The 25,855-nt window shown below is 44.7% G+C and overlaps 1 protein-coding gene across 1 annotated transcript in view; it reads left to right on the top strand.

The window, feature by feature from the left end:
• Positions 1 to 25,855, top strand: part of LOC6598595 (acetylcholine receptor subunit alpha-like) — a 49,461-nt gene that overhangs the window by 17,401 nt on the left and 6,205 nt on the right. Inside the window, exons 2-5 of the mRNA XM_026990551.1 lie at positions 5,700 to 5,994; positions 6,120 to 6,300; positions 12,005 to 12,120; positions 20,527 to 20,695. Of these exons, the coding sequence (XP_026846352.1) occupies positions 5,700 to 5,994; positions 6,120 to 6,300; positions 12,005 to 12,120; positions 20,527 to 20,695 (761 nt within the window). The remainder of the gene's footprint in view (positions 1 to 5,699; positions 5,995 to 6,119; positions 6,301 to 12,004; positions 12,121 to 20,526; positions 20,696 to 25,855) is intronic.

Here is a 25,855-nt window from a genome sequence, read left to right as displayed (position 1 = left end):
TATACACATGTGGTGATTGCTCCTTTTTTGTTGCTTGGTTGCTTGGTTGGTTGCTCCTCGCAGTTGGGGCATCTTCTTGGGTCAGTTGCCTCACTTGCACTCGAAAAATGGCAGAAAAAAATACTACTAGCAAAATAATTCATATAATATTTATACAGCCACTGTCCCTCCCCTCTTAGCTTGCAACGTTCTCCTGCTTCCCTCGGCCATTCCTACGCTGGGGGAATGATTGGAACGTGTTTGTGTTGCCCAATGAACGTGGCACCTTCACCTGCACCCAGACCCACAGCCAGACCCTCAGCCACAACTACAGCCTGTGGCCCCGCATTCAGGGAACCCCAGCAGGCAACCAGCACTACTCCTCCATTGCGTGGTGGTCCTTTTGCACCTGACAAGAGCTGTCCGGGAAAGCCCTGTCCTGTCGGTGGTTCAGGGCAGGCGGGTTAACAAAACCCCGGCCAGTTTGTCACCTACATTCGAAAGTCCCCACATTGCCCATTCGCATTCGCATTCACATTCACATTCACATTGTTTGGTCTGCACCCAGGGGCTCTCCTTGTTGCAGTGTTTTATTATTCATGCGCCCCGTTGGCTCTCGACTGCAGCTGCAGTTGCAGCAAAAGTTGGATTGCTCGCTTTTTTGTCCCCCTCCATCCAGTGCGCCAACCTCCGCACAGACTCCGCGGATCATTCACATTCGCTCGAAATAATTGGGTGTAAATTTGCGAGCAGAACAAACCCTTCTCGGACTCAGCCTCAGCCTCGGCTCGGACCCAGCTCACAAACAATAAGCGAAGTGGACCAACATTTTCATGATGATTTCAATGCTTTCTTTTGCTGCAGCTCCCACCCCCACATTCCTTCTCTCTCTCACTTTCTTTGACACTCTTCCCGTCTCTTTCATTCTGTTATTCCCAACCTGTTCGGCCTTGTCTGCCAATGCCAACGTTTTGTTGTTTAGTTCCATTGGAATTTATGGCGTTGTTTACACAAAAATTGCATTCTCCTTTGCAGTTGAGTAAGCAAAACGGGAAAGAAACGAAAAAAAAGAGTCAAAAAAGAACTAGACGAAGCGCCAAAAACCTGGAAAAAGAACTAGCTGAAAAGCAGAAGCACACTAGCACAAGTGGAAGACCGGTTACAAATGAAGAAAAAACCTAAAGCAAAAAAGAACTGGAAGTGGAAGTGGAAGTTGCAGATGGAAATGAAAATGACAATGAAGATGAGGCAGAAACACGTGCCTGTTGTGTGGCCCTCGTTCAGCATACCATCTATAAATATTTGCTAGGGAAATTTGGCCCAGGATTGGTGAGATATTCACCGCAGCAACAACGGGCGGTGTGGGGGCAGTGGGAGGGGAGGAGACCACCCAGGCGATCCATCGTTTGAGCCACTTTCAAATGCCATTCGTTAACATCTTTCAACAAAGGCCACACCCACAGCCGGTGACTAATTAAAGGCATCGCGTACCACTGGATAATTAGAGGCAATGAGAAGACTTTCTAACGCATCGCATCGTATACATCGTAGTCTGTACAGTGCGTTTCAGCCGCATAGTGGGGGTGCATTTTGAGCTAATTGGTTCCATGTGGCCGCTAAGCCGCACTGAGCCTTCAACGTGTTGAGGGGCCACCGAATAGGGCAAACGATAAAATGGGGGAGCTCTCCGTGTCCCACAGTATACAAGCAAAGAAAAAACAAACGAGAAGTCAGAAAACGAATATTTTACTTTGTATGTACTATAAATAAATAAGTCGGGATTATTTTAAGTCGCAATTTAATTGAAAGGAAAAGTGGCAAATGGGGCGGAGCCTGGCCCTCTACCCAGAGCACAGAGTTAAGGGCTCTTTGTGAAGTACTTCTCGATTAAATCACTTTTAATAATAAGAAGATGTTCTGATATTAATTATTTTTGTATAGAAAATCATAATTGACGGTTGGCTCGCCATCTTGTACCTACATTTGCTCAAATTATTCGTTCAAGTCTTGCTCGAATCCGACTTAACGTCGCGAAACGAACTGTATGCATACGAGTGTGTGAGTGCGAGTGTGAGTATGGTTACGTGTGCGTGGCTGCCTCTGTATATTCATTAATATTGTCGCCGCTGGAAACGCTTCTCCGTCGTGCAAGGCTAAACTAATCAGAAGTTCATGGACTACGGACAAGGACTACATGGTGGCACATGCAGAAAACCCTAATGTGTGTGTGTGAAGAGTGTTTGGTACTCTCCATGGTCCTGTATGGAATGGTGGACAAGGGGATGGGAGGTGGAAGGTGGATAGAGCTTGAACAACAGAACAAAACCGGAAGAGGAGCACATAATTGTTCAGGAGTCGGACACACAACTGTAACGAGGTCAGTCCAACAGAGAGAGAGAGAGAGAGAGAGAGGGACAAAGCAATGGAGAAATGTTAGGACCAACCTGAATTCTGGACATTTTATGCATACCATATGGAATGGGAGGATGAGAGAAGTTCCAATAAAGACAAGGAAATTGTATTTGTTTGTGGCCAAAAGGGAGCCGAGCATTTTCGGATGCGACAATCACAATGATGCAAAATGCTTTAATTAGAAGTCAAACTTCAATTGCCATCCGAGCCCCGAGCAGGGCTCGGTAACTTCAGGTAAAATGAGGTTAGCCATTCAAATGGAAATTTAATTGGACATTTCCTTATCAATTAGGTTCATAACTTCAAAGCTTTACACTCAGCACTAGAGTCAGATTCCGATTCAGGTATAAGTTCAAAGAGCGATACGGTTGTAGATTCAGTAGCAAACGTGGCCGAGATACAATCGAGTAGAAGCCGCCACAAATCAACTTTCATTGGATGTTTCTGTCCTCAAAATACTTGCACATATGTACATCTGTGTGTATCTGTGTGTGCTTTTATGCATGTGTATGGCTGTGGGAGTATTTTTGTGACAATAAACACATTTATAACGATGAACAGAGCGAGCCAAGGCAGAGAACACGCAAAGCAATCATAAAATGCTTTTTTTAGTTACCTTAATGTGATTGTCACACACAAACAGGGAAACAGCCAGTCGATTAACACCCACACAGACACACAGACACACAAACAGCACTCAGCCACACAAACCCAGACACAGATATGATTAGGCAATATACAGCATACGCCTCATATGACAGCTCTACACGGCCCAAAAGGTGGGGGGGCAGTGGGCAAAAGCGGTCGCCGCAAAGGTCCGTTTAACTTAACGTTTCCCACGCGAGCAACAATACAAAGCCATAGACATATGTATACATATCCGTGCACAGTGTAACATAAAAGTCGTCACCAAAAACGCACACCTTGCCAAATGAATGAGCAAGAGACGGCAATGGCAATGGCAGTGAAAGTGAAAATGGAAGTGGCTGGGCTTGGGTTTGGGTTTGGGCAGTGGCAAGGCCATGTGCTGCTCAAATTACTCTCTGCCACTGCCTCAAGGCTCGTTTAAGATGCTTAGACCAACCGCTAAATGTATTGTAACCAAAAATTAGGAACAGCAGATGTGACTCTGACTCTGCCGAGATGAAATTGTGGGGCAGATCAATAAGCAGGTAAAGAAACTTGGACTTGGGAACGATAGGTCATTATTTCCTTTGCATCTGCTAGTGAGATCTCCTGTTCAGATCTATCTGCAGGACATTCACATAGGAAGTGCTCCGATAGGAACCAAAAAAAAAAAATCGTGCCTCGTTTCCACTGAATCCTCTTAGTGCCTGTCTGGAGATCGATCCCAATAGTCAGCAAATTAATCCTGACCTGTAGTCAATCTCTATTCAAATTTCCTTGGCCCTTTTATGCCAGTCCCCAGCCCGCACACAGCAGGGGAGTGGGCGAGAAGAGATGCAGATGGCGTCTCTTATATCCTGGACACGTCTGTGGCGTAAATGTGCGAAAATTGCAGGTGCCCCTTAATGATGCAGGAAATGAGTTAATGCGCCGTCAATGCCAGCGACACCAACACCAACACCAACAGCCAACAGCAAAGAGCATCGGGCAAAAGGCTATAACGACAGCAGGAGTGGGACCAGACCATCAACTGGGCTAAGGAATAGCGACAGGATTCAGCCAGGCGGGTGGGACAAAAGCTCAGTCAAGCGTTGGCCCTATTGTTGCTGCTCCTCCCGCTGCCACTCCGCTCATGCTTTTTCTTCTCTCAGCCAGCTCTCAGCTCTCTCCGGGTTGGCATGCAAACCAAGCCGAGCACGACGAAAGCGGAACGAGGAGAGTCAGGAGCCAGGAGCCAGGAGCCAGCTTGATTGGCATCCTCGCCTGGGGGTGGAAGCATAGCCCGAGGGTTTAGCGGGAGCCCCCGTCAGGTCAGACGAAGCCTAGTACAGTGCGGCCACTGGCACGGGAACGGGGGAAGGCATCGGCAGCGGCAGAGGCAACAGGACCGGGGCAGCTGTAAAATGTCGCCAATGTCATTATGCGAGGCTTGCGCTAATCAGCTTATCATTATTACATAGAACCGGATGGTGATGGGGCCCCTGCCGAACCGATCCCGCGGAGGACATACCAGAGGGCGATGCCAGATGAAAGCAGAGCGAGCAATAAAAATGCTCCTCTCAGAAGTCTAAGCGCATTAAAATAGTTAGTTCCTCGAATTGGAATCGAGATGAAAAAACCCACTGAATTGAGGGGGAGGGGAGCGACTGCCCCCCAGCCGAACCCAGAGCCCAATACAAATTATGTCAGACAGGAGAAAATAAATCAATTAAAAGATTTCCCATCTTTCTTTGCTCTCCTTTGTATCTCTCTTTTTCTATTTTTTTGGCAACCGCAGCGAAAGTGAAAGCCAAAAGATCCCAGCCCAGCCCCCCCGAATGCGGTCGCCCCCCCCCAAAGGCCTCTAAAGCGAAAAGCTAATTAGCAGAGCGACCCATTCGACAGTCAGATTAGCCAGACAATGTTAATGGGTGGTGTTGGGCTGGATGGCTGGATGGATGGCTGGATAGATGGTTGGGGGCGTGGTCCGCCTGGTCAAGCATATTCTGCATGTTTATCCGTTATCAGCGTATATCATTAATTTAATGTCCCGCACATTAATTGACTTTGGCGGCTGCGGGAGATGGGACGATAGGAACAATGACCATAATGTGAGAATATATACATAATGTTGTGTTGTAGCCGAGGAAGAGGCATGCCAGTGGGTGGGAGAGTGGGGTGGGAGAGTGGGGTGGGAGAGTGGGGTGGGAGAGTGGGGGAGTGGCTGCCCATTGAACTATGTCCGCGAAATGGCGGAATAAATGAAACAATGGCTGGATATAGGTGGATGGCAAGACACAAATCGAATGGAATGGAATGGTCAGAAGGCAATGAAATTACAAGTTCCGATTTAGTTGGCTTGAATTCAATAAAATATGTACTAGATGCTAGGGGAAAACTTCATTTAGCTTAGGATCGGCACCTTCATTCTTTCGCGTTTTTTGCTAAATATCCGCTAGAATAAATTTGGATCAATGTGCTTCCTAAGAGTTTACCTAGTGCATGTTTTATTGTGTTTTTACGATACCGATCCCCATCGATAAAACTACGTATATTTGTCAGATCTGAATACCTTTGGACTGACCGCCGTTATTCCCATACCATATCACAACACATACCATATCATCCATAGCCACTGGAAAGCGTTGTGTGATTTCAAAATTTGTTCATATGAGCTCGTCTGTTTTTGCATATTTTCACAGGCAGCACAGCGAATCCGGATGCCAAGAGATTGTACGACGATTTGCTGAGCAATTACAACAAACTTGTCCGGCCGGTGGTAAATGTTACGGACGCTCTCACCGTTCGCATCAAGCTGAAGCTGTCGCAACTGATTGATGTCAATCTAAAGAACCAAATCATGACCACCAATCTGTGGGTGGAGCAGTCCTGGTACGATTACAAACTAAAATGGGAGCCAAAGGAGTACGGCGGCGTCGAAATGCTCCACGTTCCCTCCGATCACATCTGGCGTCCGGACATCGTGCTCTACAACAAGTGAGTACTCGCCCCGGGGCAGCTGCAGCTGCAGCTGTCAGACACTCATGCTTAAACCTTCTAATTGAATACATCTCCTGCTCGTTGGGTCCTTTCTCCTCCTCCTTCTCTGCTCTGCTTAACAGCGCCGACGGCAATTTCGAGGTGACGCTGGCCACCAAAGCCACTCTGAACTACACGGGACGTGTGGAGTGGCGTCCGCCAGCCATTTACAAGAGCTCCTGCGAGATTGATGTCGAGTACTTTCCGTTCGATGAGCAAACCTGCGTCATGAAGTTTGGCAGCTGGACCTACGACGGTTTTCAGGTGAGTGCGTCTCCCCCTCTACGACGATCTACGGCGATAAGTGGCTTAGAGTCTGCTCTGCCGATGTGACTATGAGGTGAACGTAATCCAGAAAAGGACGAATTACTCCAAGCTGGAAGTTCTTGGCGTTCAGTTGCTAAAGTGGCTATAACTTATCGATTGGCACGACCACGTCGCATACCGATACGGTGCTATTTATTTTTGGTAACAAGAGTATCACCACAGAGATATTGCATTAGGAACCTATTCCATTTCCCGTTGTCCCGCGACTTCTGTTCGTCAACGACTTGGGCAGCTGAGTCGGTCCCAGAATCCCACAACAATATACACAGTCTTTGGCGAGGCACAATCTTTTGTCTCAGGTCAAACTCATATTGATTACATCCAGAAAATCTAATGATAGTTACTTATGTGGGTATGTATAACCTTAGTCCATATTCATAAGATCACCACTAGCAATAAATCTGTGCGGTTTTTCGCCCAATACAATGGGTAATGATTGAATCAAATGAGCCTTAGCCTCTCTTCATCAGGGCCATTTGAGGTTCTTCTATTGTAGCCCTTTGGCTAATTGGTTTATAAATTTGTTGCCAATATTCAAGTAACATTACGAGCTGCACACATACATACATACGAGTATATACGTAAATATATCGCAGGAATGTCGTTGGACAAGGGCGTTGCAGCGTCCTAGAATTGTTTATCTCCCGCTGTCTCATTTACACATTTACAAATTGCTCCACCTAGGCTGTGGCCAGGTCTGAGCCTGGTTTAGTGGTCATAAACCGAAATGCGCTCATAATTCCTTTTGGCCCTGGCATAGAATTTCTCACGTTTTATGACCACAAAGCACACACAGAAACAGACAGTCAGACCAGGGCAGGAAAATACGTTTGGAATACAGACAGATGCAGATCCGGGTAGTGGTAAGGTGAACCATAGAGAGAGAGAGAGAGAGAGAGAAAGATTTGGTTAGGACGCCCAGGAAGCTTCATAAAAATGTCTCTAGTGGTTTGGCAAAGAGCAAACAGCAATAGGGACACAGCCAGGATACCAGCCAGGGGTACAGGACAATAAGGCCGCCTGACACCTGCCCGGCCAAATGTCGGCGACAAAGCGACACCCAAGCAGTCGGAGGCCTCATAAAATTCTGCAACTGGCATTCGCCACATACTGCAACCCGACCGGACCGGGATGAAGGTGTACCCGGAGACCGAAGACCGGAGACAGTGGTTGGTTCTTCGATGGATGCATGGTGGCGTGGCATGGCGTGGCGTGGCGTGGCGTGGCGTTGCTTGGCGTGGAATGTTCTGCGGTTGGGGCTTAACGAGGGCCCCCCCAGCTAAGGCCTGTGACTTGGCAGCTAATAATGAAGTGGCATTAGTGGAGATTTTAGCCCGCCTCTTAGCTGTGCAGCCATCCTATTTATCTCTGACCAAAAGCCACAAAAAGAAACAGCCCGAAGGGGTTAACCACATGTAGATGCCTAGCTACATTTGTCTGCTCATAAGCCCGGCTCATGGCCCTGGCTGGTCGATCCTTGCTTGAAAAGATAGTGCCTCTTTGTATGGAGAATAGGACATCAAAATACTTCAAGAGCCAATACATCTGTAGATTCTATTTTAGTTATTATGTCGGTAAATAAAATCATATCATTTGATGAATGTACAAGACAACTTTCGATAATTTTGCGTACGGTTTCTTAGGGTGTGCCTTTCTGCTTCACACCTTCGAGCACACTCATATTGAACAATTAAATCAATTATAATGGCATCGAAATACCTCAACTTATCCGAAGACATCAACTGGAGCCACAACACATCAAGTAGTTAAGCTAGTGGCCAATTGTTGGCAGATTTCCAACTCAAAATCTCTCGTTTCAAAGGATTGTAGAAGTTTCAAATTTTGATTTCACAGAGCCCCCGGCACACACCCCTATGGGGCCATAGGAAATGTTGAAATATCATATTGCACCTTTCTATTCGTAGCCCACATTGAGGCGCACTGATAGGCCCCCAGGAGGCGTTGCTGGGAGGCGTGGAAATATAATTCGTTAATCTGCTAAGCCTTCTAGGCAGCCTTCAACTGGATCAAATTGATTGGCCAAAGGACAAAGGAGTGGGGAAGAATAGCTTTTGTTCAATTGTATTATATTTCCTCACCCAGCTTGGGCAACTTGACTTTGAGCAGCAGTCATATTTAATTGACACGACAGCAATAAGATATTTATATATACGATGCATGTATGCAGATATGTGGTTGCTGTTATATTGCTCTTTACTACGCCTACATGCAAATTGTTCAGCCACATGAACAGGACCCAATACAGTCCAGACACAGATACAGAAGGATACCGCGGGAAAGGACCGACACATGCCGTCCCATAAGCAATGCAATACTTTCACCTGAAGGAGGACACATAGAGTACATCCCTCCATCTCTTATCTTAGAATTTAGATAGTGTATAAGTCTGACAACTCCACTCAGCAACACCGTCTGGTCATTGGGTCCTTCGAGCCGGATTCACCATTGATCTGGAGAATAGAAGCGGCTTCAACTCAAATATATACATATGTACACATATTCTATGTACATATGCACCCACACGTAGGTCCACTTTTGACTAATTTGGTAAAAAGCTAAATGCTCATTTACTATTAAAAAGGCAAGGCGCCAACAAGCATTTGACACGACACCCAGAGAGAGAGTGGAGCTGTCAGCGCAGCATTGTCTGCTATAGGCATAAGTGTGTGTGTGTGTATGTGCCAACACTGAGAAAAATAAAAGTGTATTTAAATAATAATGATTTAAACTCGAAAGCAAGAAAAGCATTTTTCCCACTTCTAAAATGCAACGAAATAAGATTATATAAATCATACAAATGAATTCTGAATTATTAATTCTAAATAATCTGGCAAAGATCGCTGGCTCTGCTCTTCTTGTTGAACTAGTCAGACTGAATTGCTCCCAGTGTATGGCATGTCTCTCTATGTGTAATTTGTGGTATGGCCTCTCTGTACGGCGGTGAGGTCTCCGACGCTCAACGCATAAATCAACCGCAAAATGAACGATATCAAACAGAGGCAAAACAAATTATTTATAAACTCTCCTGGGGAATCCAGGCCTCCATTCAAAGGCCATTCTCTCTTTCTATTTCGCAGTGATGTGCGTGTGTGTGTGTGTGTGTGTGTGTGTTTGTGTGCGTACCTATGCATATGTATGCAGTAGCAGTAGCAGCCATTTGCCTCCTCTGTCTCCATCTATCTCTTGCTATCACTGGCATCTGTACCTACACAAAAACGGAAATATTTCATTAGATCGTAGCAGCATCCTTATAGTGAAATTTCCGCTACCACTTAAAATAACAATTTCCGCTTGAGCTGCTTCAGTTCCAGTTCCAGTTGCAGTGGCAGTAGCAGTAGCAATCCCAGTGGCAGCATCCACAGCAGCAAGAGTTGCTGAGAGCACCTGGCAGGGCGCACCGCAGCCACATCCTCTCTGATTATTTTGCCTCATCTTGTTAGCCATTTTTGTATCCTCCGGCCCGAGTTCTTCTTTGGCTCTGTCTCTTCCGGGCTCTGTCTGATTCATTGATGTTCAGCCGACGTCGATTTCCTAATTTCGTGTCAATGATCCAAAGTCAGAAGCCGATATGGGGAATGACGGCATACTCGCATGTGTTCATGTGGCGCACAAAGGCAAGGAAAAGTTCATAGGCTCAATTTTCACACTTGATTTTGCACGAGCCCACGCCCTACACATTTTCTAACACACTCGAAGGCAAGGAGAAAGTGAACGAGGCAAAGTGGGAGAGCAAGAAAGAGCGGGAGGAAGAAAGAAATCGTATTAGCGTCACTTTTCAAATTTCACGCTTTTCCAACAATGCCACCACGTTGCCCTGCCACATTCTGCAGCTCACCCCACGCCAGGTGTCTGCTTTTCATACTTTCTCTCAGCCCCAACCCACTCAACCCGCTCAACCCAATCCACCCACTCAAGCCACCTACACCTTGGCCATCGAAAATCGCTGAGGCGTAAATTGGCAGACAAAATACTCTACGAAATTCACTGGCAGAAAGGAAAGAATTAAAATTGCTGATGCTATGAACGCACCTGTGGGTTTATATTCAAAGTGAATTTAATGCACATGAACAAATCAAAAGGTGAACTCAATGAATGGGAAACAAACCGACTATATTATTTAGTTTAAAGTTAGTTTCATAGACCCTGAGTGCTTTGAACTCCTCCCCGAAGTGCATCATGGAGTTTTTCCTTCCATTTAAAGGCACTGAACATTTTCCAGGAACACCTCGTATACTCGTATCTTAGTAATTAGCTGGTATCTCACGATAAGTGCCGTCGGTTCCCATGAAGAGGTAACATTTTCATTATCCCAATCCCTTTTAACCATCTAGTAAATTGGGTTAAACCATCCATACACACTCGGAGGATAATCGAAAAATTCGTACTCTGCAGTGTTCCTGCCACTTCCACACCTTGCAGCAGATATTAGATCAACGAATGTGCCCAGCTGGCTGGACATTCCTCTGGCAGGTTGCTTTCAGCCCCAGTAGCAAAAGAATGGCAGTCAGCGCCAGATGCTGCAGCACCAGGTCCTACAGCCTCTCAGCCGGGCCTTGCCGTCTCTTGCTGCTGGCTGCCGGGTGCTGGCTCCTGGCTCCTGGCTGCAGGCTGCTGGCTCCTATCCTTTTGTGGCATGCCAATTGCAGTAGTGTCTTGTCGCCTGTCCATGTCCTGTCAGCTGCATTCGTGCCGAACTAAGCAAAACTGAAACTGAACTGAGCTGAGCTGAAATTGAAGTGCGGCCTTGGTATGTTTGTCCATTTCGGTATCGATGCTGCTGCCTGCACCTACCTTGACTGCCTCCCAGTCTCCGTCCCAGAGCCTTCTTCGTGTTCCATTCCATCTTTCTCTCATTCTTTTTTCCAAATTTTCGTTGGGATGTAAATTCGTTCTGAGTTCCGTTCGGGTATTGTGCATCTGACGTTGACAGTCAAATCGGAACGGCAACCCATGGCCGGCCCTTAGCACGGGTCCAGGTCTGCCTGAGAACGACCGAGGACGCCAGAGCAACAGAGCAAGAGAGCAAGAGAGACCCAATCGGGTTGCCAGGTACTGCAGTCCAATTATGCTCCCTGTCGGCGTAACGCAGTAATTGTCTAATCACTGGCAATCGGCACTGAGGGAAATCAATGAGGGGCCCCAATATATGTACACTCACATGGTTCAAGAGCCAAGTCGAAGGGGATCTGAAATATCACTCGGCTAATACAGTGTTGCCATGCAAGTTTATCGTTTCCTATTTGAATCGAAGAATAATCACATATACTATCCAAGAAACTTGGATTAGGATGGTGGAAAAGACTTCTCTTTAGAAACAGCTGTAAGGCTTGGCTGTTCAAACTTCGAAGACATGTATAAAACACTATACGTTATTCGTTATTTAAATTGTTCTCAATATAATTCGTTTTATCGATACATCGATTCAGTGATTACTTCTCGAATATACTTAAGAATTCCCACCATCGAAGCTGGATTGGAAATAATATCTTGGATGTCAGTACATAGTGCATAGTCATATACAGATGCTAACATGTTGTATCTCGATGTATTCAACATTACATATTTTTCTGCAAGTGCATTGATTGCTCTCTCCCTCACTCTCTCTCTCTCTCACTTACAGGTGGATCTGCGTCACATCGATGAACTGAATGGCACCAATGTTGTTGAAGTGGGCGTGGATCTATCCGAATTCTATACATCCGTCGAGTGGGATATACTTGAAGTTCCTGCAGTGCGGTAAGTTTAACACCCCTTCCTCCTTGCCTACCAGCCATGGCAGGACCCCGTGGAGCACCCACTCAGCCACTGAAGGCCGCCAGGGATGCATCCATGCCCGAGCCAGAGGCAACAGAAAATAATTTTGGCAGAAACTCCTTTGGCAAGTTTCGTGGACGCCTTGGACGCTGTCACAAAACACAAACACAAATCTTTCAGGATGTCAGGGCGCACACAGGTCAAGGATGCAAGTTTCTCCGAGAGATTTCTGTTGTTGCGGCAAGAGGACATGTACATAGGACTGCGGGTAATGATCATCTCGGTCGTCGGGCATCGGGTGCCGTCGGGTGTCGGTAGTGGGCGTGGGCGACTCTACATACATACATACCTATGTATGTATGTGTATGGTGCGGAATGAGGAGGGAGTGGCTTTTATTTACACTTACCTCACATCACTATCTCTCTCCCTCTCTCTCTCTCTCTCTCTCTAACTCTCATTCATTGCTTATATTTTTTTACGTGTTGAAGTTTTTAAATTAAAAAACTTTGGCTAAGGGAGCTGCCAAAAATAAATTATATATGTACCTATATACGTTTAAATATACATGGTAGCGGAAGCGGAAGTTACTGATGCTGCCTCTGGTTTTACTTCTTTTCTCCTGCCTGGTCATCCATACATATGTGTCTATGCATGGGTGGGTGCCCTATCCGTGTATACCATATGTGTATATGTATATTTATGTGGGCATGTGTTGGTAGATTCTTTTGAGTGAAAATAGGTGTGTGCCTGTGTGTGTTTCTTCGTTTGACTTTCGCTCTCCAAGTGAAAGTGAAAGTGAAAGTAAAAGCTTCTTGGGATATGGGAGCTGCAGAGACTGTTCTTTAATTGCCGAGCCCACCATTTCGTAGGCTAAAGGGGCGTGTGACAGGGAGAAAGGGCAGGAGATACGCTTGTGTGCACACATCCAGGAGGGGGCCAAAGGGTCTCGTATTTAATGTGTTTAGTCCCAAACAAAAGGCAACAAGAAATTTTTGTTTCAGCCGGAGAAACTTTTGCCGGATTCTTAAGATATTCGAGGCTGGTCTCAGAAGAGAGCGAAGATGATAGAGGATAGACAGAGCAGACTAATTAATTAGTTGATGACAATGGGGGATAAGTGCACGGGGTGGTGCTGGTGTCCTTTGGCATACCCTTTCGGATGCTCTTCAGAGATTTCCCACATATTTTCCGTGTGGAGAAGAGATCATTGGCGTCTGGGTATTATAGTGTCGAGGAACGTGTGCTGCGACTTCAAACCTTTCGAATTTTGAACATGGCAAGGATCGGAATTTGTGATAAAAGGCCTCTTATCTGTCTGTTAATGTAAACTATCAATTAAATAACTCTTGAATTCTCTTTAATATTTGCTGAATTTTCTCCTTTCCGTACAGCCAAAATGTGACTCCCTTGACTGCCTTTTATTGTGTTCCACTGCCTCCTCGAACACTTTTTGATTTTGTTTTTTCAATTGTTGATTTTTCTCTGCGTTTTTTTATTACAAACATTTCTCAAAGGAAGCAGAAAATCGTTGACCAAGTCAAGGTAGCGGATTCTGATGTATATGGCTGTAGTGTGTTGTTCGTTGCTGTTTTTGTTGTCGCGCCATTGGCACGCGTGGCAGCCACAAACAAGTCGCGACTTGCGTCTCCAAAGCCATTTTATTTTTATATATGTGTATTACGAGCCATGGCTGTACGCATGTACATATGTACGTGTATGTGTGTGCTTGGGCGAGCGAAGATTGCCCGTGAAAGTCATGAAAGTGTTATTTATGTGTGCCTCAGCTCGACTACCCCCACTCCCCACTGCGTATGCGAGGGCCAGCGACAACAACAAAGGCCGCAAGCTCCTCACCTGAGTGTGAGAGGAGAGACAGCGGGAGAGACTAGAAAATAAGAGGAAATGCGGAAAAGTCCGAGTGAAGGACAACAGTATCCTTGAACTATTCTGAACTGAAGTTGCGTGTTAGCCAAGAAACGGTCTATAAATCAGTTATACTTTCATCCAACTTCCCCCTCAATTTAGTTTCTATTGCTCACTTTTTGTCCCACATACAGATATGTACATAAATCCAAGTATCTTTCTTTTCACAGTTTCTAGTGGCATACGAAGCCATATCTTAAGACCATTCCATCTGGCGGTTACACAGTTCACATACACATCTTTTTCAGATTCTTTTTCTTTCCATTTCTGATTTGAGGTGCGTTTACGATTTAAACATTCAATAGAGCTAAGAGTTACATAGTTCGCCTAGTATTTCTGGCTAGCACTATATATTCCCAGCCAATTACAACTTAAAATTCAAGCAAACTCAACAACATCGCATAAGGTATTCCTAACAATTACATCAGGCCTATATCAAAGCCACTCCCATCTAATTCAGTTGTCCTTTGACTGACAACCTTAAGCATGCGACCCAACCCAACGCACAATGTCAGTGCCCTTCCCTCTGCTTAACGCCCTGCAACACCCCCTTGAGCAGCACGTGACAAGTGGAGATGACGGAGCAGAAATACACTGGGAGAAAAAATGTTAAGACCGATGAGTACTGGAAACGAGGCTCAAGTCATTGACGGGAATTAAAAAGTTGACAGCGCCAGTTACTTGGGTGTAAGTGTTGGTGGGAAGTGGGAGGCACACGCACACATAGACACATACACACGTACATATGTATACGTTTGATTGCATGTGTGCGAAGGTTTATTTGGCGTCGTATTCGCAGTAAATTATGCCACAAGTGCGTGACACTCTCACAAAAGCGGCCTCTGGCGTTGGCGCCACTAAACCACCTAGTTGCCCCTTTATTCCAGGCAGACGTCCCCCCCTACCACAGAACGACGACTCTTCCCCATCCTCCAGCCAGTGCCCCTCCTTGACTTACTCCCTTGACAGCTTTTATTGTCTGCAGGCTTTTGCTGCTCCTAAAATGCTGCAACACAATTCATAGCACGTAGAGCAATTTTCCCATGAAGCCTCCAACCACTTCATCCTTCCGCTCACTCCCTACACTCCCGCCACACCCTCTACCCCCGAGTAGACCTTTCCACCTCCTTCCAACTCCTACAACTTGTGTACAGCCTCCAACAAGATTCCGTTTTAATGCGCATCGACAGTTAAATTAACTGAATGGCGAGGTGAACATAGTCTGGGGGCTGGAACCTGGCATGGAATGAGAGGCGTGGCAGGCCGCAGCACGTGCATGAGGGTAAGGGCCAGGTAGACAATCAGGCATTGATTGACAACCAACCATACAGAGAGAGAGAAACAGAGAGAGAGAGAGAGACCTGTGACTGTAAAGGTGCCAATGAAGACAACAAAGAAATCGAAAGTCTCTAATCAGAGGCCATCAAATTAAAGTTGGGTCTGGGTCTGGGTCTGGGTCTGCCTTTTCAACTTTTCGGACTCTAGGCAGGATATCTCAAACTTTATGTTAATAACACAATCTTGGCAGGGCTTTCTTTTATAGTTTGTAGCTTTTAATGCAATTCAGTGCAGAGTTGATATCTTCCATTCTCCCCACAATAAATTCTGCCACTCGCCACTCTATTTTGCTCCAGGAATACTTGATTCACTCTCTTTAAACAGTTTTCACAACTACCACATTCTTTTTGAATCTACCAATTTTCCGGTTTTCTTTAGAACTTAATTACTCAAGACTAAGCTCAAGATTGTACAGTATTCAATTCTATACTCGCTATTCGTTACTCGTTACTCGTTAGACTCCACTTGACTGAACTTACTTGTTTATACCTTTTCCCTGTGGAATGCTGCTCCCCTCAGAGCTCTACTTTTTACTCATTTCTCTTTAGGTACTCTTCTTTTTGGTATCAAATTCACTCTTCTCTTCTCTCACATTTTTAAACTTAAAAACTCACTCATTCGTATTTATTCCTCAATCCCTTTTTATATTTTCCTCCTCCTCCCTTCCTCACTGTCTCTCTCTACCTCTCTCCCTCTCTCGGTGTATCATCAGCTTCTTTATCTGCTTATTGGGTTTTCCCTTTTATTGTCATATTCCAAGCCATCCCTTGGGGGCTGTATTACGTCTAATTGCCCCAATGCGGCGCACAGCATCGAATCAACACGCCAGGCACATACAAAATCGCACCACAGAACACACAACCAAATGGTCTCTCCATCCCATCTCTTAAGTCCTCTACAGGCTCCATTTAAACTTCCGTTGTGCCTTACTTTTACTACAGTTTGATTGCTTGATTACCAGGCACAATTTTGGTCGAGTTTGAGGTTTCCATTCCCATACCCGGCCCCATCCCATATTTTTATTAACCGCCCCCAACAGATCGATTAAAATCATAATTAGCAAACTTTCCAGAGATTCTCAGTCCGCAGCTTTCCATTTTTATTTTTTTGCGGTCACACCTCAATTGCCACACAATGTCCCAGTCCTTGGAGACTAATTTCCTTCTCTTCTCTTCTCTCTTTTCTGTTTTCTCGGGTCTTCCACATTTTTTTCAAGTCATGCAACGAAGCGTGTTTATGTTAGTTATTAAAATTCTATTACTTACTTTGATTTCTTTCTGGGGCCAATTTCTATTTCTTCTTTGCACGGATTTCAGGAACCTATCAGGGAAAAGTTGTTGAAATCAATCAAGCGTTGAGACCTTTAGCCATTGCCTCCATGCTGCCACTAGCACTCCCACTGTCACCTCTTCAGCCCCCACTGAGTAGGTGGTAATGGTTATGAGGCTCCCCATGGGGGACTGGGCTTCTGCGGGGTTCTTCTTTCCGCCTTTCTTTATGTCTTCGTTTTATGTTTTTTTATGTTGCCAATCATTCCGTATTTATGCGTTTGTTCTTTGACTCCAGCAGCAAACAGCAAACAGCAATCATCAGGCTTCAGTTCCTCAGTTTCTCGTGGCCCCAAAACTCGCTTTTTCTCTCTGGGGTTTCCCCCGTTGTCAATCAGCTTTTTGACCATTTTTGGTCAGTTTAGTGTGTTCATTGGCCCTGCCCTGCCCTGCCATGTGCACACCACCCAGTTACGTGCCACTTTCCACATTCAATTTCGCTGGAATTTCACTTAATTTTTTGTGTGTCGCTGACCCAAAAAACCTTTGGTGGGGCGAGTGGGAGAGTGGAAATCTAAATAGAATTTGATTTAAAATCAGTTCTCTTCTTGGCAAAATCATTTCTAAAACACACACGCCACAAGCCCTGGGAGGGGCACTTTCCCTTTCAACTTATTTGGCTTTGAGCATTTTCGTTTTACTTTCCCTCTTTGGGGTTTTCCTCGTTTATTACGCACACGCCGCGTGTGGCTCAACGCATTGATGAATTGTTGCCAATGTTGTTGGTCTAGGAGTAATAGGAAGTAGAGCGCGGTTCAGGGTAGGGCCAGAGGCAGAGGTTGGGGAAGATATGTCTGGGGGAATGGCCGGGCCTGGCCTGGCCTGTCCCGGCCTGTCCTGGCCTGGCCTGTGCCTTCAAGTCAAATCAAACTGAAGTTTTGTTAGTCCTGACTGGTACTTTGTTGCCGTCTTTTCTATATTTCTCTATTTTTTCTTTTTTCCCTTCGTGGCGCCATCTCTCGGCGCCGTGCCCAGACACACGCAGCGATGGATTTATATGTGTATGTGTGTGTGTTTGTGAGAGGGACTACGCGTGTCCATTTAGTCATTTCCATTCCAATGTGTGCGTGCTTTTTTCTGCCTATTTTATGATTTATTGTATGTTTTTGCTCCTTCGGAGCGTTTTGTTGCTAACCAACTAACCAAGCCAACCAAGCTTATTACATAGACCGACCTTTACACGTACATCAGCCCCCCACTGAACCGCCCCTCTACGTCCACGCCCACACATATTTGATGCTGACTTAAGGGTCTTTCAAGTTTTCGGACAAACGTCTGTCTGCCTGCCAGAGAGTAGAATGTCTGTAGATGCCAGGCTGGGGCTCATCTTTAAGGAGAATAAGCCAAAAGAAGTTCCACAGAAAAGGAACGACAGGGTAGAGTCCACCTAGTGGACACTCCTGGCATGTTGACTAAAGCTCACTTTAGCAGACTTAATCTGTATCCATATTACATTTTCCTCGTTGCTGGGGATCGGCTCAAGAGGGGAGGAGCTGATGAAGCTATGTAGAGGCATAAACACATACACATATATGTACACAAGTTAAAATTCTCATGTGCTTTTGTTTGTGGTCATTCTGTTGGGGCAGCACATAAATATTCTGTGACAAAAGAGTTCGGGGACTAGTATTCTCAATTCCCTCCTATCTTTTGTGTAATTATAGCTTTTGTATACCCAGTAGTCAAAAAGTATAAGGGTACACTAAATTTATTTAGATGTAATAGCCAAAACGAAGCGTTTCCGAATTCATGTAATTGGTTGTCATGTAAAAAGTTATAAAGAGTATCGACTGAGTGCCGGGTATGAGTAGTGTCTCGGCACGATGACATAAACTGGATATTCCTCGTCCAGTGACGCCATCTGTCGGAGTGAGCGTGATATAATTCGTTCCCGTGCAACGGGGCAACTAGAATAGCCAGAATATTCGTCATGACTAATTACTAATTAGAATGAAAATCGAAAAGTGCTGGATATTGTAATTGGATAAGTTACATAAATCACTGCATACATAAATATGATGTATGGATTAAGTATGATAGTAGTAGTATAGTTCACACGAATCACGTTTTCTTTTTTTTACAAATATATTAGTACTTTAATAATGTTCTTGAAAGCGCTTCGAGTACCGTAGTTTTGGAAAGTGTACCTTTCTTTGCAATTCGACCTGCCTCAACATCATTTATGAATACAGCTGCTTCCCGTTAAAAGTCTTGTAGATCTATTTGTTGTTTATGTGAATACTCGTTGATAATTTATGTAGTAGATCACTTTTTCTATATGCTTGAACTGTCCGTAATAGTGTCGTAATAGATTACTCGACCCCTCCAACTGGGTTTCTCCCTTTAGGCTCCTATTCCTCTTCCCCCCAGCGATTTCTCGCGCTCTCTGTATCTTCTCTACCTTCTGTTTCTTCCCCAATTCGGTTTTGAGTGACTGGCATTTGGAATTGCCTTGGCAAATTATATTTTATTGCTGCAGCCATCAAAACTAACCCACAAGATGTTGGCCTTCAGTCCCGGACTCCTTGCCTCACGCTTCCCTCCCACATCCACATCCCCACCTACAATATATGCCCACAGAAACCCACCCACTCCCCCTTCGGCGCTTTGGCCTCCATTTTGTGTGCCTATTGCCACATACTTCATTTCTATTTGGAGGCAAAGTCAACTGCCACAAACAGTTAGTTGCCTGCCGGCCACATCCTTGTCGTTGTCCTTGCCACCCTTGTCCCCCTCTCTAATCCTCTTTCCTGCCTTTGTGGGAAAGCGGGCTTTCTTTGCCATTTCCTTGGTTGTTTATTATTTATTTACAATATTTTCGTATTCAAAATGAAGCCGCAAGCCGCTCGGAATTATTGATGGCTTCACCATATACAACCCGTGCCAGGCCCTCCTCTCTACCCCTTTCTCGTGCCCGCCAGTTACATTTTTTCTTTTTTTTCCTTCTACTCGGTGTCCTTCCTCTAGTCAGATCCTGTTTCAAGAGTTTCTGGAGTGCGACCAGCAGAGGAACGAACGACAACTGTAAGAAAATAAAAGTTTGCTTGACTCAATTTACAAAAATGTTCCCTCTATTTTGTTTTGTTTTGCCTTTGCCTCCTGGAGTTTCTTTCCACTTTTCTTCACAGCAGCAGTCAGAGATTATTAACTTTTAAATTATGCATTTTGCCTGGCAACGGGGGGCGGGGGGCCATGAGTGAGGAAAGTGGCCAACCCGTATGAATGATTTTCAAACTGATTAACGCAAATGGCTTACAGTTCTGCAGGATATGTTTATGATCCACATTACAATCGTTGATATATGTATATATATCTGATCAAATTCTAAGGACTAAGGGAGACTACTGGATCTTTGAAATAAAAACTAATAGCCATAGCCATGTGGGAATTCTCGAACGGAATTCTCGCTTCCCAAGCAATGAATATTGTCTACAGTTGTACATGCATTGCTAGCCATTCACAGTTTGACACTCACTCAGCAGTTAGGCCAATATTTTGTCAGTATTTTCCAATATTTATCATGCGGCTGATGATTTATGCGACTGGAGTGCCATATATCTACGAGTATGTGTTTATATCTGTAAATAAATAAATGTGTTTGGGGCCTGTCTGAGTGCCGGGCACTGCGGATGCCCCGCGTGCGGAAGCTGCCCCAGCAATAAACAAGCAACAAAAAATAGCAGCCCGAATAATCCTTAATATTTATATATTTACGGGCTGCTTAACTCAAATATGTATTTTCCATTCTCAACAGCTTCCCCTCTGTTTATCTCTGTATATCTTTGCATATCGTTGCAGCAATGAGAAGTTCTATACGTGCTGCGATGAGCCATATCTGGACATCACATTTAACATCACGATGCGCAGGAAGACGCTTTTCTACACGGTCAACCTGATCATCCCCTGCATGGGCATCAGCTTTCTAACCATATTGGTGTTCTATCTGCCATCAGACAGTGGCGAGAAGGTGAGTGCTCAGTTCCATAAGTTCTTCAAGCATACAACAATGTGAGGAAAATGTGAGGAGTCAACATATTAGTGAATACCAAAATGAACTGCCGGGGTCGAGTACCTGGACGGTCCCTAAACGCGACTCTGTTTTGCACAAATATGGTGGCACTCTGGAAAATCAAGAGACTCCTCACCTTTCACCTTTCACTGGTGGAGGCCGTGCCTCGACGTGGAGGATTACAAGAAAGAGAGTGCCATGGAGATAGCCTCCTCCTTCCCCAATATAGCCTCAGTTTTCTGGCCACAATCTACGAGAGCACGTACTGTGACGTACTTGCCACATGCTTTCCGTCCTTATGCGATTTTCAACCTGCAGCTTAGGTGAGGTTTTAATGTGCTTTCCTGGGCATTACTGGGCAAAAAGGATCAGTAATTGTTTTCCGACACATGTATTATGAAATGAAATTGAGAATACCGTTGATGAAGCAATAAAATAGGTTAGGATCCTCCTGTACCATAGAAGTTTGATGGTCGAGTTCGAAACACCAGATGGTTGATTTGAGAACATGATTAGATCACGCTGATCACGTGACTAAGATCATGCTGTGACATGGGTACTACATTATTTGAACCGCTTAAAGAAGAGTTTAAATCACCAAGGACTTTATCTGATAGCCAGGATAAAACGGTTCGTTTCACCCTCTGAAAGGGGTATATGTTTTATTATGGTTAATCATATGAGATTCCCATTTAGGGAACCAGTTCAGTAGAGAACCAACTACAAGGCCTTGGATACGATGCCCTCTGTCCTCGGTGAAACACATCTCTTTGACAGTTTCCACTCTATTTGTAATTTTATTTGCCCTTGCACATCTGCGCCATCTCTAGACCACACAGTCCCCTAGTTCCCGTGGCCAGTCCGCTGCTCACAAACTGTTTTATTTTTTTCGTTAAATGTCGTTAAACCAATTGCCATAATTTATTGTCCGCTCTGCATTTCGCCCTCCTTCTACCCAATCAGTTCAAAATGTGCTTTTAATTAAAAAGAAAAAATAATTTCACACTTGAATGGAAATGAAAACGAAAATGAAAATGAAAATGAAAATGCATTTCAACATTTAATTCATTTTGATTATCAATTTTGTTGTGTTGATGTTTCTTTTTGTTGGTTTGGTTTGGTTTGCCTTCATTTAAGTTTGAGTAAATAAAATTACACAATGTGTGCAATTTAATGCATATCCACACATATTCCGGCGAACCGCACCCGGACTGTTCTTCGACGAAGGGATTCTTTTAAGAGAGCGCGCGCGAGCGCCCAAAGAAAAAACGCTCGGGAAAATGCGTGGAAAAATGGCATGCAAATGCAATGGCATAATGCATAAATATAAACATTTACATGCTGCCCGGGCGAGACTTATGAATAAATTACGGCCAATTTTCAAAATAAATAAAATGCAAAAATAATTTGTGTGCGCAAGCGGTTTGTGGATTACGACCACTAGCAGCCACTGTACACTGTGCACAGTGCACTGTGCTCTGCCAGCCCTACAGACAGACACGTACGGAGCTACAATGATGCTGATGCTGATTCTGGACGACATCGACATCGACATCGACATCGGCATCGCTCATGGAGCATAATTTATGTTATAAATATTGACAGCGGTGAGCATTTGATGGGATATCCCCAGTAGACATTATGTAAATGGCTTTGCATTATCGAGTTAAGGACGTGCACTCGCCTGACTGCTGGGGGCTACTGGGGGTCTGGGCATTAGGACAAACTGTTTGATCAATTCGTAGCCCTGTTGCAATTATAGCTTTTTCGCTGCATAATATAGAGAGACTTGATACACTTACTGTAGCATAAGGGTACTTTGATGAATAAAAGTTAACTATAAATAGGAACAAATACAAATAGGAACGAGAATATCCAATCGAGATCTCTTTCAGATCGTTAGGAACGCTAGTTTAGAAACTACAGACAAAGTAATATTCCATCTTCCGTTTCCAGTGATCGAGATCCGCGTACCTCGACATTAAGATACCCGCTATTCAGTTCTCCCAGAGGCAAGCGAAGCTTCTGATTATGAATCCTGTATCCTATTCCGATCGCTATTGGTTCCGATCGAGAATATGTATATACCATATATACTGTATGTTACATACATTTACACGAAATGAATATACTCTTGTATGTACTCTACCGGATACCGGGTATAAAGCCAATTCTTCTGTTATTATTATTTTTTTGCTGCAAACTTTTCCCTTTTTGTTTTGGGTTTTTTATTGGTATTTTTACAATTTTTGCCGTGTGGACACATTTCATGGCGGTGCTGCCTTTTCTCTGTGGCCATAAAGGGTAAGGCCCAGCACCGGTGGGTGGCGCTTACACATATGCGAAAATATTTGCGCCTAAAAGCGGGCAGTGGCAGACAGAACCGTACAGTACAGAACTCTGGTACAGAAGTGCCCGAAAACTAGCCGAATTCCTTCCACTGACACTGACACTGACACTGACCAGTGGCACCAGCTACAATAACTCTGCACAGTCTGGGCACGTAGGGGCTGCTATCCGCTGTCCAGTATCCGGCGTCCGGCAAAAGTCCGAGTTTCAGTTTGGAGCTTTCTGCATTGCGATGCGATGGCATCGGAATTGGAATTGGAATTGCCAATTTACATGCATATGCGCCACAACGCACTTCATTCATGCAATTGCCGATTGCGGGATGTGGCAGGGGCCTCTCCCTCTCCCTCTGCCCTTGCCCCTGCCTCTCTCTCTCTCTCTCTATCATCCAATACTAAGTAGCCGTTCTGGACGGAGACCGAGACCGAGACCCGACCCTCCTCAGTGCCTGGCCGAACCTGCCTGTTTTGTATTTGTATCGTATTTTTATTGTTAAAACAATTACGTTTTATGTGCGGGTGGGCAGACGGGACGGACAAAGTAAAGATTGAAACTGTCCACTCAGAACTTTTACCGATGATGATGGCCCAAAAACCCCCTTGTGAACCGAACCGAACCGTACAGCACCGAAGCGAAAATCGAAACGGAAACTGAAACAGAAATTGTACCCCAAATGCATTTTCCACCTTAATTACACCGAGCATTTGCATAAATAATGCCCCTCGAATCAATGTGCCAGCGATGGGAGCGTGAAACGAGTTGGCTTCAACTGGAAGCCATACCGATAGCCCGATATCAGTCCTGACAGATACCCGATAATAACCCCAAACCAAAAAGTCTTATGCGATACTCTAGTGTGATAAGTCTTAAGCGATACTCTAGTGTGATAAGTCTTATGCGATACTCGAGTGTGATAAGTCTTAAGCGATACTTTAGTGCAATGATACGCGATTCATTCAGGGATCGACGATAAGAGATCGGTTAGCTCGTGAAACAATATAAAGTAACACAAAAAACTATCATCTATTTAGAGCTCTAAAACATACAAACAGTAGTTTTTGGACCAGGACTTACAGATTATACGCGGAGTATGCGCATATATAGTACTTTTTTTAGTACTTTCCTTAAAACCAATCGTTTGGGTTTGTGTGAAGTGTTAGAGGAGTAAAAATTATCCCAAAATACTTACAAATGTTTCCAAAGAACACTAGAAATATGCCCTTCTTCCCACCCAGAAATAATCTTCAATCAAACAATTACTTTTATTAATTAAAGATCATTCATTTGTAAGATCCACTTGCAAGTAGTTTTTCATAATTTCCAGTAAATACTTGAATCATTTATTACTCTCTTTACAAAGATTGGAATTAATTTCCATTTTAGACTTTGAGAATCATTTTGAGAAGCATTACCCTTGTTAGCAGTTAGTGTAATCCCCAGAAATCACACTCACATATCATGTGCTCACATGCATGTACTCGTGTTACACTCAGAGAAAACAAGAGAAGACAGGAGTGGGGTGGAGTGGAGTGGAGGAGGAGCCGGCAAGATGGCACAGGCACAGGACCTTCTTTGCAACTTGTAACCTTAATTAGGCGACGTCACTAATCGCTTTGCAAGCGCTGGCCCCCGAACCTAAGGCTAATTATCATAAAATCATTAAGCATCGAAAATTTATGCCGCAGCAAACAGAGACAGACTGGCAAACAGCCCACTCTCCCACTCTTCCGGCATGCACACAAGCGACTCAAATCGCGCGTCTCATTTTCGACATTTAATTACTTTTTGCACACACACACACACACACACACACACACACACACGCGTCACTTGTGTACACTCACACAGTGCCAAAGCACACTCCATTACAAGCAACTTAAGCTCGGATAAGACGGGAACACCAGCAAGTGGGAGGCAGACGTATTAGGCACCCTTACAGCCCCATCGGTATTTCAATAAAATTTTGAAAAATATTTCAATAAAACTTAGGCTACAGCTCGTTGCGTTTGGTTGGAATGAATCATAGCTGACTAAATTATGCGTGCTACCAAGTTTTCTTGACACTAAAGCAACACTCGACATTTGATGCTGGCAAAAATCAAGGCCCGCACTTGCCACTTGCCACTTGCCCCTTGCCACTGCTTAGCAGTTAATACGACTTGGCAGGGCCCCTGGCGTTCGGCCTCTCTGCCCCTCTCTTCTCGAATCACACAAATCACTTTGCGCCCTATTGAGAGACCCCTGAAAAGTGTGCCGCGGTTTTTCTTGGGTCATTCCATTCATGCATATGATTTGGTGGGCAGTTTTTGGCCAGCAAGAAATTGCCCGAGAAACCGCTTTTTTATACGCCCATTGCGTTCATTTATTATTTGCATTTGATGCCCGCTCGGGCATTTTAAATCAATTGAGATTTTCATTTTCATTCTGATTTGCCTTTGTACGAGTATAATGATTGCTGGCTCTGATTTGGTATATTTGGGCATGGTCAGTGGGGTCAGTGGGGCTGGTGGTGCGGTCCCCAAGCTGGCAGCAAGGATCGAGTCAGGGAGCAGCAATGATAAGGATTCAAAAACTCTATCCACCCGTCAATTAACAAACAAAAAGCTGCTAATGGTGGGGAATGCTATGCAACATTACACTCTTGAACCTTGACCGCAGCAGCGGCAAGGCCCCTTCGTATACGAGAATTAGGGTGCTGTGCTGCTTGTTTGGTAATTTTCCACTGGCCATGACCCTCCTCGATAAAGCTGTCCAATGTTGTACTTACCA

This window comes from Drosophila persimilis, unplaced genomic scaffold (assembly GCF_003286085.1).
Source record: "Drosophila persimilis strain 14011-0111.01,24,50 unplaced genomic scaffold, DperRS2 tig00000579-arrow-pilon, whole genome shotgun sequence".
Classification (NCBI taxonomy): Eukaryota; Metazoa; Arthropoda; class Insecta; order Diptera; family Drosophilidae; genus Drosophila; species Drosophila persimilis.
This window is presented reverse-complemented; position numbering and strand designations above follow the sequence as displayed.